This window comes from Triticum aestivum, chromosome 1A (assembly GCF_018294505.1).
Source record: "Triticum aestivum cultivar Chinese Spring chromosome 1A, IWGSC CS RefSeq v2.1, whole genome shotgun sequence".
Classification (NCBI taxonomy): domain Eukaryota; kingdom Viridiplantae; phylum Streptophyta; class Magnoliopsida; order Poales; family Poaceae; genus Triticum; species Triticum aestivum.
The window spans coordinates 32,313,303-32,332,194 of NC_057794.1; the positions used below are offsets into that span (position 1 = coordinate 32,313,303).

The window sequence follows — 18,892 nt, forward strand, 5'->3', positions numbered from 1 at the left end:
GGACGGCGACGCGGTTGATTGTAGGGGCACGCTGCTAACTCCTCCTCTCGCTCGATTGCAGAGAGGAATTTCATTCGGCTGTTAAATCGGGGGCAAGGGGTTGAGCGGGGCGCCGCCGAGGAAGGAAGGGCGCCGAGCAGCCGCCTGGCCTGGCCTGACCATCCCACGCGAGGAAGACGGCGCCGGCCTTATAGGCGGAGCGCCCGTCTCGCCGGCGACGACCGCCACCATGTAATCCCTGCATCCCCGTTTTCCGCACCCGCGCTGCGTCCATCTGTCTGGTGTTCCTCGGGACTGACCCCTCTCCCTGCCGCCCCTCCTTGCAGGGCATTCGCGGGCCTGGAGCTGCGGTACCCCAGGGCGCTCGACCCCCACCCGAATTGGACGCTCGGCGACGCCCTCACCGACGCCACCCGCCGCTCCGCGCCGCCCACGCCCCTCAAGCAGCCGCCGGAGTGGTATCTCGCGTCAGTCTCGCAACTTACGCCTGGTTGATTTGCGGATGCATTTGACTGTACTTGTTTTTTGTTTTTGTTTATTTATTACTAGGGCTAGCGGTGGCGACATGAGGGAGAAGGCCTTTGTGATGCGGGTCGAGGAGGAAGACGGCTCGGAAGAGGAAGACGACAACACCGATGAGGATGCCCATGCTCTTGTGACCACCGGGGCGAGGTTCCCATGCAATGATCTCGAATGCAGGTGAGAGTTTGGTACTGCAATTTGGTTCCTGCAGCCAGTTGCATTTTTCTTATATGAAATTAACACGTTGTAGTTTGTCAATATCAGCTGTCATCTGACAATTTAAGCGTTACCTCAACGGGAGAGGAAGACATTGGGAATTTTGAGTGGCAGCCTGTATGCTTGTAAGAAAGATAGCCTTTGGTCCTAGGGACAATCTGCAAAGGATAATGATACCATGAAGGCATTAACTGTGCCTATTGCATTCCCGTTTCTCTGCAGAACTGTAGAAGTCTGCTTTATGAGTTTAGGCATGTCAATTTTCTTAAGGCTCCGTTTGACATCAAGGTGGATTGGATTATGATACCTTCACCGCTTTGACTGCCTTTGGAAATTGAGTGTTTGGCTACCCGCTTATCTTTCAATCAGTTAATAGCTTTTCGTTGCGGAACACATAAGATGAAATGTGAGAGGATAATCATCAGTCAACCCAATCTATCTACAATTTAATTTTATGTATAAAGAAGAGCAATGAACTTTTCGTGATTTGTTTTTTGCAATAGCTTAAAAAAATAAGCACATCAGATTTCGTTTATTTTTTGCGGGGACACATCACAGTTCATTAACTATATACTGATGCTAAGTTATACCAATTATTTATTCCTAGTGGATTTGAAGATTCTGGAGATGAAGTAGATTGCAGCAGTGCACCATATCACCTGATGGAGAAAAGGAGCCTAGAGAAGAGCATTCTGCTTGTGCTGGAACTTGAGCATCATCTGAAAATTGAAGTGTGTACTACTTTGCTGTTCCTCTTTAATAAGCACAGTATGCTAGTGATGGTCTAATGATTTTCCTTTGATGTATCAGTAATAAACCATTAATTTTTGCCATTTGCACCCATTGCAATTTAGAGTAACTATTAGACTATTAGTTATACCACGCTCACTGTCTTTTCCTGTAAAGGATTGTGCATTACAACGGCCTTTTAAGTGCTCCGGGCATGTGGATATTGCGCACCATCTTCTTGTCTGGCTTACAGTCTCAATATCTAGATGGAGCTTACTGGTTGATTTTATGCTTACTGGACATGCCATACTGATATTGATAGAACACACCTCGAGATTTTGAACATAATTTGCATATATGATACTAAAAGAAAAGAAGGTTGCTTTCGTTAGTTGACAACTTGATGTTGAAATTTTCAAATACACAATTTTTTTTGCACAGTGAATATTACGACCCATGAAGCGAAATAATGGGGGCCCCAAAGAACCAAATTTCTTATTATTGCATCCCGGCACTCATTTATTCTCCATACACTTATCGGCTTTTCTTTTGTGTAATTTTTTTCCATCTTGGATTTATAGCTGATTTGTGGAGTATGGATTTCTCCAGGATTCTAACAATACTGCCGTTTCTTAAGCTACAACATGTTTAATGTGATAATAGGACAGAAAGTACAAAAAATCATTGTACTAGACATGTATATCTGCGATGACAATTTCCTTTGTGGATCAAACAATATTCATCATGCAATTTATTGAATTTAATTATTTAATGGTGTCATTGGCTTGCTTTGGCCACAATGTATACAGCCTTAATTGATACGGAGTACTGTTAGTTGTTTGTTTTCTTCACTCATGATGTTTGATCTTCAGGAGGAAGTAAGAAGTAAGCTATCTTCATTGGAGCTATGCCATCAAAATGAAATCCAGAGAACAATTTCTGCATTTGCCCGACTTCAGAAATATGCAGAATCACGAAAAGAGATAGATAGAAGGCTGGATGTCCAGTTCCAGAGAAAAATGTATGTACTCACTTATTTATTTGTAATGCTTCTAAAACTATACTGCGATACTTTTAGAAATTTCAGAGAAATTTATATTTCACTGGATCACTTAAGGATACAAAGAGAGTTCTCATACTAGTCCAACATTAATTCATAATAACTGTTGTGTCGCTGGAGAGACATACCCGTGGCTCTCTTGATGGGTATGGCGGCTGGGGTGAATGGTTGTGTTGCACTGCCTCTCAGACACTGGCAACCTCTTATGCACAACCACTAGACACATCTCTGTTAGATTGATCGGATGACTGATGGCTAATGCCAGTCTGCTGCTACTCTATTAGTCTAATACTCCCTCCATCCGGAATTACTTGTCGCAGAAATGGATATATCTAGACATATTTTAGTTCCAGATACATCCATTTTTATCCATTTCTGCGACAAGTAATTCGGGACGGAGGGAGTACTATGTTTAGTGATTCTTCCACCATATACAACATCCCTGATCATAATTTGTTGAAGTTTACTACTTATGAGTAAAATAATAATTGAAGTTTTAGGTTTCAGCATTCAAATGCGAACTGCACTAATTTGTAATGAGTTTGTCTTTTCTTGCTTACTGGTTTAGCTGTGGCATGCATATACTTTATCAATATACTCTATGCTAGTATGCTTGTAAGTGCGGAGTTTGGTTAAATGTTGAAAAAATATATTTGGTTGTGTGATCTGTCCGCTTTGGTACCATATATCCATCTTAGCATCCTAAGGGATCTTCTATTGGGGCTTTGATAATGATAATATCTTTTTTGTAACAAGTGTCTCCTTCAAAATTCCATTTGCCTGCTTGTTTTAAGAGTACATTCTGTTATATCTGTTATATGATTAATTGCTTATTAATTTTGTAGTTCTAAGCATTGTCATTACAATATCTGACAACTGTACCATTTAAAGCCCAACATCCAATTCATTCTTCAGAGTTCCATTTTTTTCAGAAATGTTGTTTGGTAGAGTTTGTGGGTAGATTATCTTCTGATTCACATGATATATGTTGCACAATTTCATAAAACTTTGAGCCTATAATACTATTTTGTTATACTCAGTATCATGTTACCTTATTGCTTCTTGTAGTGCAGAAGTACTCGATAAACACTTGTCTATGGTACAAAGGGATCATGGACAGAAATCCCAGATTGTGGAACGTAGAATAAGAGATGATGCAGCTGTTGAAGAAGCTAAAAGGGAGCAATCTATGAAGGAAGAAAAAGTAAATCAGGAAAGGACTAGAAAAGAAGCAGAGGTTTGTTTGCTCGAATTTGTTGTTCACTTAATCTGTTTCTATACAATTTGTGGTATTTGGGGCCTTAATCCATTTCTGTAACATTTGGTGTGTTGTTTTGTATCGATCAAAGTAGACTGTTGAGTTTCATCAGGTTTTGTTGCATCTAATATTTTGTTGGTTGTTACTTCCTTCCCATTTCTTATTCTATTTTTTTCTCAGATTTTTTGTACTAGCAATTGTTATTTCAGGAAACATTTTTTGTTCATTTCACTGCTAGTCAGTTAAATGCTTGTGCACTTAACCTGGAAGTTCATGAACAATAAATGCAGGCCCGGCAGAAGGCAGCTGGAAAATTAGCAGCTGAAGCACAGAAAGCAGCATACGAGGGAGCTGCTATATTGAGGGTAGAGACAGTTTCTACATCTAGCCAAATTTCTCAGAACAGTGTTTCTCATGCAACAATGGTGAACAACATTGGAGTCAAATCAGAATTACCAGGTGTGTTTGACTTCTATAGAACTGACTTGCGATACTTTAAAGCTACCTCTAAACTCCTGTACCTATGTTTTTCATCCTCTTAATGAAAAGCTGTGCAAATGCTTGTTTGCACATTCTCTAAACTCGACAATTTTATGTCGTTTTCTGTACTTAAAGAGTGCTGGCACAAGTTATTAAAGCAGATTTTCTCAAACCGGATCAAATCGCACCCAATGTCTCTCTCGTTCGTCCATTTCAAAAAGTTGCAAAATAAGTTGATTTTTTTCATGAATGTTAATCCGGACATACATGTACACTTGCAATCTGATACAAAATTAACAAACTAGTACAAGGCTGAGTAGTTAGTATGCTTTCCGAAGATGCAAATTTTGTTTATTGTGTGTTTTGTGGATGGAGTCGTATTTTCACCAAATTTTGCAAGTATACATATACTACCATGTTCAATAACATCCATGCGTTTTTAAAATTATTTTGCAACCTGGGTGGAGATATACATTTTTGCAGAAGCTATTTCTTATATTCTTCAGAAATTGCCAATGGGCCAGCTTGTATTGTTAAATTTCGAGGAAGTGACGGGAGCAGTACAATAGCTTGCAAAATGCTCGTTCAGTACCCTAGACTTGGCTTGTGGGGGCACTTACGGTCCAAACGATGCCATGACGCTGTATTACTACCGACGTGGCCTTCCCACGTGGAAAGTGCGCGGGCATAGTCTCACGTGTGGTGGGCGTGATGAGCCCACGCGGCTCCTGGCCTTCATATGTTTTGCAGCCCCCCTGGGACTTTGGAAACCTCATAATCGCTTCCCTGTATCCAATTGATTAACATATTCAAGGAAGGAAGTGATAGTGATACGGCGTGTCGTGTGCGCTCCCTCAAGCCAAGTCCAGGCTGCCAGATGAGCATTTTGTGAGATGTTGGAGTCTAAAGTGCTCCCGCAAGCCAAATTGTTGTACTGCAGGCATTATTTACTCTTTAAATTCTGTGCATTGGATTCTAGGAACCATGGCAAGGATTGTGCAGTGCTTGCATGAAACACATACTGTGCACTTTAAGCACACATTATTTCACCTTCATTGTTCATCAACAATTTCATTTTTGTATCAAGAATTGCTATTCCTATCTATACGAGTCGTTGGTTCCCAACTACTACCTCCGTCTTGAAATATAAGACGTTCTTGTAGGCTAAACTAGCCTTAAAAAACATCTTATATTTTGAGACGGAGGTACTAAATTGTTACCGCTCCTGTTTTTAATATAAACTTGGGCTGAGGTGTCCTCGCTTGTTCAAGAAAAAAAAACTAACATTTTATCTGTTGTAGCTTGATTTATAGGGGTGGCGGTAAATTAATTAATTGTCTTATTAATACCAGGAATCAAAGTTTTTGCTGATAGTATCGCATTAGAAGCGGAATTGCGGAGGCGCGCATTACATGACCAAGTGTCTTCAAATATTTACCTAAGCAAGGTCTTACTTTTCTTTGAAAGATCTCTGTCTTCAATTGCATTTTTGAACAACTTGCTGCAAATCGTTGATATGATAATTCATATCTGTTAACTCTTTCCCAATTTCGATTCTACCGCCAAATGTTAGCCCCTGATTTGTATGTAGCATGCTGTTTAACTGTATGGCTGTATTTGACCGATACCATGTTATATTGTGCAGGAGTATAGCCAATATGGCCGACAAATTGGAAAGTCTATTGGTAAACTTACGCCAACTACTGACAGTGTCAAGTGAGTATACAACTAACGTTATAATACTTTGTAAATCCTAGAGCTCAGTTCAGATAAGTTCCTGTAAAATACAAGAAAGCTACTATTGTGGTAACTTCGAGCTAATTTGGTAAGGGCCATTGCAAAGTTGAAGAACCATCCACATCGATGCCGTATCTTTCTTAAGAAATGACAACCATAATATATGCCATAAGGCATCAAGGTTAAAGTTATTTCCAGCGCTCTGCTGTTGTTGCATATAGTTCCCTCATCCTAATCATTGTGCATAGGCTGCTAAGTGTTAAGATAAATCTGGAGAGATTGTGGATTCATAATCTTGTGTTACGTGCACCCTTTTGCCATTATAGCTAATGAAGTAGGTGTAGTCTTTCACAAATATTTTCGTATCACTTTGGATTGAAATAGTGGGAAGAGCTGTCTCAGACTAATACGCAAGCCATAATGCTATTTTGGCTACATTCTAGCTCAGTAATGGCTACTAGCAAGAACTTGTTTCTTCAAGAAAAACACTCATTTCTGTTGTTGGGTGACAGAAAATATCAAATGCAGCAGATAATTAGTTATTTCATATACTTTAGTTAAATCAAGTGGTAGAACTCCCCAAGGTTTTTGAGTCGCCTAGCCAAGTCGAGTCGCCATGCCTCCGACTAGTGGCTCGCTGTGATTAGTCTGCGACTCGTCGTGATTAATCGCCCCAGGTGTTAAGAGGAGGAGGGGGAAGAGGAGGAGGAGGAGGAGGGGGGGGGGGGGGGGAAGAGGTGCTGTTGCAGGCGGAGGAGGGGGAAGGCAGCTGCTTGGAGGATACTTCAGCTCGGAGAAGGCAGCAGCAGCTCGTAGGAGCAATGGAGGCGGCGATTCTGATGTGGGATGGGAGCACGCATCTTGCTCCTCCTCTGTTTCGTGCTAGAGAGCTGGCCCAATAGGCCCATTATGTAACCCTAGCTTCCAAATAAAATCCAAACCGTCCCTATGCTCTAATCTGGACCGTGCATCTGCTCTCCCATGTGCTTTTCTCCTTTGTCTCTTCCGTGCTTCTCCTCCTACAGGTGGCGCACTCTCCAGCTTCGTCTCCTCCTCCCCCGCCTCAGACTCTGGCCTCCTCACCTTCCCAGTCTTCCCTCCCTTGGCCTTGCTGAAGCAAGCCGCCCTGCTTTGAGGTCCTAGTCGCCCGACTAATCATCGACTAGCCTACCAGCCGCGCGACCCGCTCCTCTAGCCAAGTCGCCTGCGCAAGCCAACCTCGCTCCAACGACTTGGCGATTAGTCGGCGACTCAAAAACCTTGGAACTCCCTCCTGTATAAAATCATCACAATTGTTAAATAAATGCCACAACAGAAGTGATTCAGTGCTCTCGCCAAAAGTGAGAGGATTGCTATCTATAGAAAATTGAGTGACTGAATCTTGTTCTCTTCATTTGAAAGATTATCTCTATTGTAGTGATTCCATATGGTTTGGGAAATAGAAAGCAGGTTACACATCCGTAGGTTCAGTAAAGAAGGAAGGTGTACTATAAGCTGAACAAATACATTTGATTCAACCAGCAGAAGCTGTTTTGTATGACTACATAAGGAACCATGATGCAATCGACATGCCACCAGACTGACCTAGTAATCAAATAAATCCTATTCTTAAGTAGTACTTTTACAAATTATGTACTGTGAGGAGGTAATAACAACCTGGAGCTGAATTTGAGAATAACAGCCATCGGATTGTTCTAGTGCGTAAGATTTTTGTAGAAGTATTATGTAAGAATAGCATTGCTCTAGTAGTAATTTAAGTTCATGTTTATCCTGCATGGTCCATTTGTTTGCACCAATTACTCAAGTTGTGGATGCATGCTTCTAAGCATCTGTTGCCGTCAATTTTTGGAGCACGCCTACAAGCTTGTTAGTACTGATTTATTGTTCACGTATCTTCTTTTTCTCAATTGGTTATGCACGATAAACACAAATACTAGTTAGTTACCTTTTTGTCCATACCAGTTGTTTAGGTCAATATTTCATCTGAGCTCTTATTTACCTTGAATCCTTACTCAATTGTTCCTTGCAGAGCCAGGGCTAGTGAGCTTATTGAAGCTTTAGATGGACAAGATTGTCCTCATCCAATTGCTTGTCGTTTATTTGCAGACAAGGTAGTTACTTTTATCTGCTCCATTTTCTTTTTAGAAGAACATCATGATATATGTCTGGCATATCAAACAAATCCAGGGGCCTATAGCATGATCATGCATTGCATGACTATTGACAGGATTAGTTCTATATAAGTTAACAAGTATAGAGAGTTACAAACGTAAATCGAATCTTTTACACCTTCTTTATTAAACACGATCATTAGCAACTCCTGTTTTTCTCGGATGTACTTTAGCTGGTGCGATGGTGGTGGTGCCTTTTATTTTGGGGAGAAACATGGTATTACTACTTGATTTGTTGTATTTACAGTCTAGATCAAGGGTCTAGATGGTGACATGGTGTGTTTTCTCGTGGCTGCTATTTTTTGTTCTGAACAGAGTTAAGCACCCATGTATGATCGGAACTAGTAATTGTGGAAATCTGCCCCCTTTTTATGTAAAGACAAAGCATACTGACATCCGTTTTAGTCCTTAAACTATGTAGCTATTCCTCCCAGGTGGAACATTAGCTGATGTGCACACTATAGATAAAAAAGAATCTTAGGAAAGATATAGCGGTACTTCATCTGTTATATTTCAGATCACCCCCATCCCAGAATGCTACCATGCTGTGCAGGGTTTGGAAAATAGTGGGTTGCTGGCTGGTAATCCTGAACGTATCAGTACATGTTTTCTAGGCTTATTATCTGCTTCAGCCCCTTAATTGCATATTAGTACCTATGCTTCAATCATTTGAATATGAAAATCTCAAGAAAAATTGCACAAAATAAAAAAACCAAACAGTCTCATTTCAGAAACCACCTGCTTTATTTGTGACAACTATGCTCTTCTATTTTCACATAATTAACTTTTCAATATCTCATGGATAAATTCTCAAATTTTCTAGCCTGAAATGGCGCTTTCTTCTTCTTCTTTGAATCATGCAGTTAACTGCATATGTTATGTGCATGGCCAGATTATTTTAATAGAAAAAATATATTGGCAAGGTTAGGGTTACAGATTAGTATCCTTTGAATTAGGTTCCTTGACAACTAAGCAAGCTTCCCTATATAGTCAGGGATGCGTATACATCTATGATCAAGCAATCAATTAGTAAACTTGTGTTTACCTAATTTCTCTCCCCCCTCCCCTGCTACCCTACTTATGCTGTAATGATGGTGCCTTAACTACTGATGAAATTGTATGCATTTTTCTACTTTACAAAATTGTGTATTTGAAACCACAATCGTGAATTATTCGCAAAAAAGGCAGACCACAATCGTGCAAATTTTGTGTAGGAAACATGGAGTTATGAACGGGGATGAATTCCGTTAACTCAACAATGTATCTTCTAGTATTATTACATGCTCTGTGGTATCGCTTATGACACACGTGAGAAATAAAGAGCATTTTGAATAGTATAGGCCTACATATTTATACGAGTAACAGAGCAAGTGAGGATAATGAGTTAATGACATTCATTTAGTTTAAATTTAAAAGATATTTTTACTACCAAGAATGCTTGCTATCTAATTGCTAATATGATCTTAAGGGTGCTCTGGCATTCCTGATTAAGATTTTTTCTGGCCTTCTACTAGATTTTAGATACCTATGCACTGTTATTCATTTTCTCACATATTGAACTTCTACTTAATACATTCCCTCAAAAGGAAAAAACTTTATTTGATACATTTTCATACATATTGAACTTCTACTTAATATTGTACACTTCAAAATTTATGTGATATTGCTTTGCAGATGATTTCAATAGTCAAGAGTCGAAATACAAAGGACAAAACCTTTGGACCGTTAGCTTTGCTTGTGGCTATGTAATGCTACTAGTCACTAATCAGGTATGTTTTTATGTTTTTTATAGTGTTATTACGCATTAGGTACTACTGAGTAAATTGATCCCTACAGTTTGTAATTTGTTGGTGTTAATTCAATATGTAACAGCTAAAATTACTATATACTCCCTCCGTCCCAAAATAAGTGTCAAGTTATACTAAAGTTGAGACACTTATTTTGAGACCAGGGAGTAGTTAATAAAGTTGAGAATTCTGTTAACTTTCTCTGGTACACATAACATATCTTTGACATCCTGGAACACACAAGTGCACATCCTGCAGTCTTGTTTACCAGGACTTACTGTGAAATTGTGATTACTTAAATTAGTCGCAGTGAAAATATAGTTTGCTTACATGACATATCAGCTTGAATTCCGGGGAACTGATGTCTGACAAAAACATATTTTTGTTTAATTTATGCTAAATTTAAATGGTCTCCGTGAGTAGCTCAGATATAGAAGTGCCACCTCGTGCTGATAAACACAGGGCCACTGTAGATGTCCTGACATAAACATATGCTGTCACTCTGTCTGTTTGAAATGCAGTTTTGCATCCTCGTATTGCCATGAAGATGTGGCGTTTCCTATTTCTATGGGTTCAGACGCGTGCAATCTTTGCTGCAGCGCTAGTATGATGATAATCAATCAGTTCCATATTCCATGCTTAACTCATATTTTAACACATTTTTGTAAGAACTACAAGAAAAATCAGACAATTTTTTTTGTCATGTGGCACATGTGTATGCTCAGGTACCAGATGCGATGGATTATCTCCTAGCCGAGTTCCACAAAGTTTGCATGTACACAGTTCCAAAGCACCTGCATGCTTTAAATGTAAGTCTGCGTATTACTGAACTTATCAGCATTGTTGTGTTTTCTTATCTTCTTGCTTACATTTGAGGTGCTGCAAATAATAATAAGAAATCGGTATGTTTAGGTGTTTAGAGTATGTGGCCAAAAGATACACCATTTCAATACTCAGTTTTTTTCTCAAGAAAACGCAAGAGAGCTTGCGTTTCATTTCATTGAAAAGAGAGTTTGGGTTACAATCCTCCTAGGAGTCAGTTACAATGCGCGTGAGCGAATCAGTGGACATCCCACGCTTGGGGGGTGATGGATCTAAGCCCTAATGCACCAGCGCCAGCCCACAGGCAGTGTCATCCTTGATCTTCGTGAGCAGGTCGTTCACCGATGGGCGTCCTTGGTTGAAGACGCAGTCGTTACGGTGTTTCCAGATCATCCAGGAGATGAGGAGGGTCATGGAGGCGAGGCCCTTGCGCATGGGCTTTGGGGCGAGCTGCCGCGCCGATTGCCACCAGTCGTTGAGCAAAGTCTCATTGTCGTGTGGGGTGCAGGGGATCCTGAGCCAGCGCAGTGCTTCGTGCCAGATCAGCCAGGCGAAGGGGCAGGCTAGGAGAAGGTGGTGCACGGTCTCAGGTGCCTGGTCACAGAGGGGGCATCGCGCGGGGTGCTGCAGGCCGTGGTGGGCAAGGGGGTCCGCAGTCCAGCATCGGTCCAGGTGGGCGAGCCAGTGAAAGAATCGGATGCGCGGCTGCGCCAGTTCTTCCAGGTGAGCTTCCATGTGTCGCAAGTGATGGAGCCATTGAATGTGGCGATGCACGCTGATTTGGCAGAGTAGGTGCCGCTCGCGCTCCATTTCCAGGTGAGGCAGTCTGGCTCGGAAGAGAGAGTCGCGCAGTCGATCATGTGCCAAAGCTGCTGGTATTGCCCGATTTCATGGATGCCAACCGTGCCATGGATGTCCTGCGCCTATTGGTTGGCCTGGAGCCCTTCGGCAACGGTCCTGAACTTGCGGCGGCGCTCGGGGATTCATGCGTACAGGAGTGGTGTGATCTCGTGGATGGAGCGCCCACCAATCCACCGATCTTCCCAGAAGAGGACCTGCATGGCATTCCCAACCTACATGGTGGTCGAGGCGAAAAATAATGCGCGCTCCTCGGCGGTGAACTGCAAGTCTAGGCCTGCCCATGCTCTGGTGTTGTCCGTGCGGCTGAACCAGAGCCAGCGCAGAGGCGAACGGTGGACACTGCCACGTCAACTGGCAAAAAAAAGGGCAACCTGGTGCATGTAGCTCCCGCTTGCGCAGGGTCCAGGGAAGGGTCCGACCACTTTGGGTCTATAGTACGCAGCCTTTCCCTACATTTCTGTAAGAGGCTGTTTCCAGGACTTGAACCCATGACCTCATGGTCACAAGGCAGCAGCTTTACCACTGCGCCAAGGCTCCCCTTCTGCCACGTCAACTGGCAACGGGCCAAAAACAGTTTGACGTACAGTTTTTTTGACTGTGAACTAGTCAATGTGTACGTGCAATGCACGTTAATTTAGAAGTATATTAAGTGCAAGCGGATATTAAGTAGGATATTATTTGCGTGTTATTATGTGATTAGCACTATTTGGCATGGAATTAACTGCACTCTAAACGTGTTGAGCGCTCGACATTGAAGCAGTCTAGGTCGTTGGATTGACATGATTTGATGGCCGAGATTAATTGGATCTGCCTCTTTGGGTCTTTTTATATTGGTATAGATGCACCTGATTTTATGGTTCGAAAATCTGTACTATTCTGTATTATTTTGGCCCATGTATTTGGATTATCTCATGATTCTGCAATTGTTTAGGCACAAGCACGAAACTCGGATTACTACAGGCTTATTGGCTACCAGGAAGAAGTTGAAAAATCTCAGAGCACTGAGTCGTATTTGGTAAATGTTGTTGCATACGTCAAACTGTATGCTGCCATGATTCAGGTGTGTTCAGTCCTTGTCTAGATATAACCAGTTTGGTAAAACCCAAGTTACGTTTTGCCATGGTTTGTTCAGTGACAACATAAGATGAACCTTGACAAATTATTGCGTACCATGTTACGCCATCACATTATTAGACTTCTGTTTCAACCAAACTGTTACTTCTGCAACAGAAGAGAAATATGACCTCTTAACTTTGTCTACAGACAGAAATCAAGGGCGTGCGGCATCCACATGGCTTAGCCGAGGGATGGAAATGGCTCGCGATGTTCCTCAATACGCTCCCAGCCATCACAGCCACAGCTTTCGCCCTTCATGCTTTCCTCAAGGTAGAAACCTGCATCATCATCAGGAGCCTTTGTGCTTTGTGTCTGACCATCTGTGTAGCTAACCAGGACTGTGCTCTTTCTAGATGGCCGGTTTCGCGCTTCACAAGAAGTATGGTTCGCAGTTCATGAAGATCCTAGATGTAATATCCCGGCGCTTCATACCGGCTTTGAAAGAACAAGGCGTGAAGGTTCAGGCAGAGGCTATCAGCAATCTACAGAATTATCTGAACGACAAGGTTTATCTGGAGGAGCCGGAAGGGCGGTACCTTGCCCAGCACCTGCTGTCGAAAGTGTTCATGTGTGAAGATCAACACCGGATGGCTACCAGTGCTCCGGTTTCGTCGAGGGAGTAAGCTGACGTGTGGAGAAGCCCCCAAATCGGCTGAATATCATCTTAGATGGTAAACTCGGATGTAGTAGAAGTGCCACTTGGTAGAGGTCACCCGATTCGCTGTAATTTACGCCTGCACGTACTGCGAGGCACAGGTATATCTTGTCTATATCAGATTCATGTCAACATTCTTCTGAATGTAAGTAGTCATCAACTCAACAAGACCGTGCACCATTATACTAGTACTTAAGATTTTTGCAAAAATTAAATAGAAAACTCTAGTACTTAAGTGGCACGTTTTTCTGTATTTTTTCTTGATTTTCCAGTTTTTAATGCATTTTCCCCTTAATTTGTTAGACCGAAACGGCCAGGCCGAAAAGCAACATGGGCTTGGAATGGTGTCGGGCCGACCTTTATAACCGGCATGCCGGGCCGATCCCCGTGGCCGAACCCTTTTATAGTCGGGGTAGCTTGGCCCATGTGGCTTTGTTTGGGCACGAGCTAGGTGCTATATGTCCGGAAAAAATCATTAGTTAAGAGGTACCCCTTGCAAAAATCACTCTCACATTCCCAGGTGCTGACAAGTGGCGCATTGCATGTGCGCCATTTGTCACAACTTCAGATTTTTTATTTTTTCTTAGATTCGTTTATTCAAAACGTTTTATCTCTTAAGCCATGCGTCTAAATCCTAAAACGTTTTCATCATTGTAGTTCTCACGTAGAGATCTTTAAAACTAGATCTTATATTAATATATTTTGACAAACTTTCTTTCACAAAAAACCCAGGAAAAACTGTAGAGAAAAACCTAAAGCCTGATGTACAGTATTTTTTTTCACTTTTTTTCCATTCCGAGAAGAACAGCTGTCGCGGAAGCAAATCTGTGCTTCCATACGAAGCAAATCCATGCTTCTCACAGAAGAAAAAAATGCATTTTTTTTCTCTTTTCGAGAACACAACTGTGCTTCTTGCAGAAGCAAATCAGTGTCTCCACAAGAAGCAAATATGTGCTTCTCATGGAAGCAAGAAAAAACAAACATTTTTTCCTTTCCGAGAAGCACAAAAAACATGTTTTTTTCTTTTCCGAGACGCATAAGTATGTTTCTCAAGAAATCAAATATGTGCCTCAATGAGAAGAAATTTGTGCTTCTATGGAAGAAAAAAAGGGCAAAAATATCATGATTTTTCTTCATTTCGAAGAAGCACACCGCGAACAAATCTGTGCCACCACATAAAGCAAACCCACCTGGGCTCGATCCATTTCCTTTTTTTTTCTTTCTCGACCGGACACACTTCGTACCTGAAAATGGGGCAATGACCTTTTTTTAGGAAGAGACCCAACCGGTTTTGTGAAGCTTCTAGAAACCCATAAGAACCTTCTAGAAGCTTCCCGAAACTAGTTTGAAGCTTCTAGAAGGTTCTGACTGGTTTTCTTTTTTGGCTTTCTGGATGGGTTTTAATCATTTTTTCTTTTCTTTTTTCTTTTTTATATTCTATTATTTTTAATTTTGTTCTTTTTTAATGTGTAAACATTTTTGAAATCTGATTTTTTTTAAAATTCATGTACCTTTTCTCAAATTCGTATTTTTTGTGAATGTCTTTTTCCTTAAAACCGTAAAATTTTCAAAATAATTCATAAAATATGTGAACTTTTTGGTAATCCAAGAACGTTTGTTTTCAAAATTTGTGAACTTTTTCCCCTCAAAATCATGAATCTTTTTTCATGTCTGCAGAACACGTGAATCTTTTTCACCTTTTTTCAAATGCATGAACGTCTTTTGAAATTTGTAAAAAAATACATAAATTTTTTTAAATCCGTGAACTCTTTTTGAATGCCGCGAAATTTTTTGGACCCGTCGACGTATTTCTAATTCCATGAACTTCTGTTGAACTCGTGAACCTTTTCGAGGCCGTGAACTTTTTTCAAATTCGAGAAATTTCTTTGAATCCGTGAACTTTTTTTGGGCCCGTGGACTTGTTTCTAATCCACGGACTTATTTGAACTCATGAACTTTTTTTGAACCATGATTTTTTTTGAATTCGTGTTTTTTATTTCCTGATTTATTTGGAAAATATTTTTTTCTTGAAAGGTCGATGGTCAACCGGTCAACGGCTGACCAGTCAACAAGGACAGGTGAACCGCGAGCAGCAAACCGGGAAAATCAGTGTCTCGATCAAGCATTCGCCTCCTTCTGTGGGCCGACCACTCGGGGCGGGGGGGGGGGGGGGGGGGGGTTGCGTGAGCGTATGTTAACCTCCCTTGCGTGTTGGGTGCTGGGGAGGAGGTCTCATGTCGCCTGTACCAAGACATATTACGTCTCGCCTACAGGGCGGCATTTTTGGCCGGCTCAGTTCCGCGAAATTGTTTTGACTACTTTTAACAGTTTTACATTGGTTTCGGTTGTTTTTCTTGTGTTTTTGGTTTCCTTTTTGTTTTTTGTTTTTTTACTTTCTTTCTGGTTCTTTTTTTCCTTCTTCTTAGTTTTCTTTGATTTTAATTTGTTTCAGTGTTTACTTTGGTTAGACATTCCAAACATCTACTCCCATAATATAAGAACGATTTTGACATTACATTAGTGTCAAAAATGCTTTTATATTATGAGACGGAGGGAGTATTTATTTTATTCTTCTGACCAGTTTTATTACTACATGGGTGATTGGAAAAGAATGTCACAATTTTCAACAGAGTTATCAAACGATTTTACTCGAAATACACATGTTCAAATGAGGCCCTGCAATTTAAATTTTTTTCTACTCTAGTACTTAAGCTTAAGCGGCACGTTCCTTGCATGAAGGGAAGAAGTTGAAGCGAGCAATAACCACATGATCGAAAAATTCCAAAGCCCGATTCTAGAAATGGATGATATCAGAGATGTAGCAATGTTTATTCCGAAGGCAACAATGAATGAAGTAGATAAGCTCACGGTACAAGTACAACAAATGGAATCGGCCATGGATCACATTCACACATCACATGTATCGTATGCGCGCCAATTCGACCCCAGAACCCCAGGATATATAATCTCAAATGGAATCGCTACTGACTGACTGACAAGAAGAAGAAGAGACCGCGTCGATCCGCCAATCGGATCAGATCACATGGTGGACACGGCGTAGACCGCGGCCACGATGAAGCCGGCGACGATGCCGGCCGAGCTCTGGAGCGACGCGCCGCCGCTCCCCACGTCCGCCGTCGGCGTCGACTTGGACCCTGCGAGTGTATCCAAAATTCGTCGGTCAGTGCCGCAATTCAGACGCATCATGAACTTTCACCAAGCAGCATGGATTATTTATTTATTTATCGAATTAATTATTACGTACCTGCTCCGGAGGATGTTGGCGTCTGTCCCGCCGGCGCGACGGACGACGGCGACGTGGTGGGGGCAGTGGCGCAGTTGCTGAGCGGGGGCGTCTTGACGCCGCACTGGTCGGGGAGGCCGAGGGCGCGGGTCTTGTTGACGGTGCCGAGCCCGAGCGCGGCGGGGTCGGCGTTGAGCGCGACGCAGAGGCACTCCGGCTTGGAGCTCACCACGGAGGCGAGCTGCGAGCAGCACGACTTGGACGGCGCCGTCTCGTTGCCCGTGATGTAGTTGAGGCACGGCGACATGCCGATGAGCGTCTGCGTGCACCCGCTCGTGGGCGACTGCGCCGACGCGCCGCCGGCCAGGACCGCCGCCGCGACGACGAGCGCCAGCATGGTCACCGCCCTCGCCGCCATTTCTCGCTCCTCTTTCTTCCTTGAACAGGAGGATAGCTGCTCTCTGTAGGTGGTGGTTGCCTTGGGTTTGTGCCTGTTGTTCTCGTGATCGATCCCTGATTGATTTATAGGTGGAGTGGTTTGGAGTTGATTGATGGAGAAGGTGGCGGCGAGCAGGAAGAAGACACGATCGGTCGGGGGTAGTGGTTTAGTTAGCGTTGGTGAGCTGAATTTTCCTACCCTTGAAAAGAAAACGCGGGCTATCAACAACTATGTTCAGCTTTTGACGCGGCCTTGTTGGGTGGTACGTAGAATCTTTCAGCTTTTGGCGCCAGGTGGCTCGGCTTTGGTGTTTGGCGTGTTTGAAGAAATTAGCAACGGTACGCCGGCCGCCGTGTGACCGCGCCATGTTTTTCGTGTGGCTTCCAGAAACCTGCCCTCCGTGAAGATCGAGCAAGCGCTTCGGTTCTTGGACCATCCAAGGAAAAATGACATGACCTGTTCTTTTTTACTTGTGGTCTGTGACACGGGAAGGAAGAAGAACAAGGAAAATAAAATGACGCGTGCTCTTACTTTCGGTTACCCTCGGATCCAAAATAAGGGTCGTGGTTTCAGTTTGGATCGGAGGGAGTAGATAATTTCCCACGCTGCTTTTTTTTTTCTGTGTATGTTGGGATTCAAACTTTTTTCAAGTCATTTTTTATTTTCATGCCCTCCGTTACTTAGGGGTCGTTTGGATTGTGACTATGTTTGCCTTATGTTGTCACATTGCTTTTTGCTACACTTGCCTAACTTGAGTTGCTCAAATTGTTAGCCACACTTTGGCTTGCCTAAGGGAATTTTGCCACACTTTTTGTGTCTACGACATGCGGGGTTCATTTCTCATAAATAAAAAATTCTTGCCTTAAGTGTGGCTAGAACCAAAGACCCACCTAACTTGGTCAAATTTGTCTAAGGTGAGGTGTGGCAAAGTGTGGCAATTTGTGGCTGGAAACCAAACAGCCCCTTAGTCCTACTCGGTTTTGCCCAACCCTTTAACTTGTGCTCATTTTGCCCTGCTCTGTCTAGCTGAACCTCACATATAGACAAATGCAACATTTTCGTTGGGTCAACCCCTTTGTCCGTTACATGCATGACTGCGACAATATGACATGTGTGCCACTGTAAAGTACGGCCACGTCAGCGAGCCGACTGTTAGTCGCCGATGCATAGCACGGTAGAGCGTCATTGCTCGTTTGGCCGATTCCAGCGATGGCTGGACAATATCTTGGCCTCTACCGTTAGCTGGGGCCCGTGCGCGTTGAGGGGCGGCATCAGGGTGGCTGGCGGTGGACGGAAACAAAGGCAGTGGGTGAGTAACATCGTGACGGAGTTTGGTGTTTGTAGGCAACAAAGCTATAGCATGAATTCGAACGATTTTTTGTGCTGGTGTTGTTCTACAGCTTCTGGCTGTGCAGTTTGACACGGTCACGTGAACAAATGGTCACCAGAGCAACTTCATGAGCTCATGCTGGATCAGCAATGGGAGGTTGCGATTAATGACACTACGGCACGAAAATGTTGACAAGGACCTCACGTCTGTAGGCGACGAATCGACAACGGCATCCTAGGCTGCAGACAACGAAGAAGGCGATGATGGCGGCGATTCAGGGCGTCTCATCTAGCGATCTTCGTCTATTGGTTAACGATGACGAGGCAGAGCTAAAGGACATGGTGGTGAGGCGAGGAGAATACAATGCCTACGTTAGTTGACGTCGGCGCGGCCATGGCGTTCTCGGTCATGGTTGGAGAGCAAGCACGAGGAGGGAATCGTTCTGGATAGTAGATAGGTTCAAAC

General features: G+C 42.8%; 1 protein-coding gene and 1 pseudogene across 1 annotated transcript; one reads left to right on the forward strand and one right to left on the reverse strand.

The window, feature by feature from the left end:
* The first annotated feature begins 9 nt into the window (after positions 1-9).
* Positions 10-13,667, forward strand: LOC123188044 (protein GLE1-like; annotated as a pseudogene).
* A 2,539-nt stretch (positions 13,668-16,206) lies between these two features.
* On the reverse strand, positions 16,207-17,307 carry LOC123081691 (non-specific lipid transfer protein GPI-anchored 5). Its single transcript, XM_044504269.1, has 2 exons — positions 16,680-17,307; positions 16,207-16,569 (listed from the first exon to the last, which is right to left on the reverse strand). The coding sequence occupies exons 1-2, from the start codon at positions 17,074-17,076 to the stop codon at positions 16,454-16,456; spliced, it is 513 nt and encodes a 170-aa protein (XP_044360204.1). The 5' UTR covers positions 17,077-17,307; the 3' UTR covers positions 16,207-16,453.
* Between the last annotated feature and the right edge of the window lie 1,585 nt (positions 17,308-18,892).

Bases quoted from the DNA above. Each gene is read 5' to 3' on its own strand.
- LOC123081691 (XM_044504269.1), bottom strand. From the start codon at position 17,076: ATGGCGGCGAGGGCGGTGACCATGCTGGCGCTCGTCGTCGCGGCGGCG. The intron at 16,570-16,679 runs GTACGTAATAAT...ATACACTCGCAG, and splicing joins GCCAACATCCTCCGGAGCAG to GGTCCAAGTCGACGCCGACG.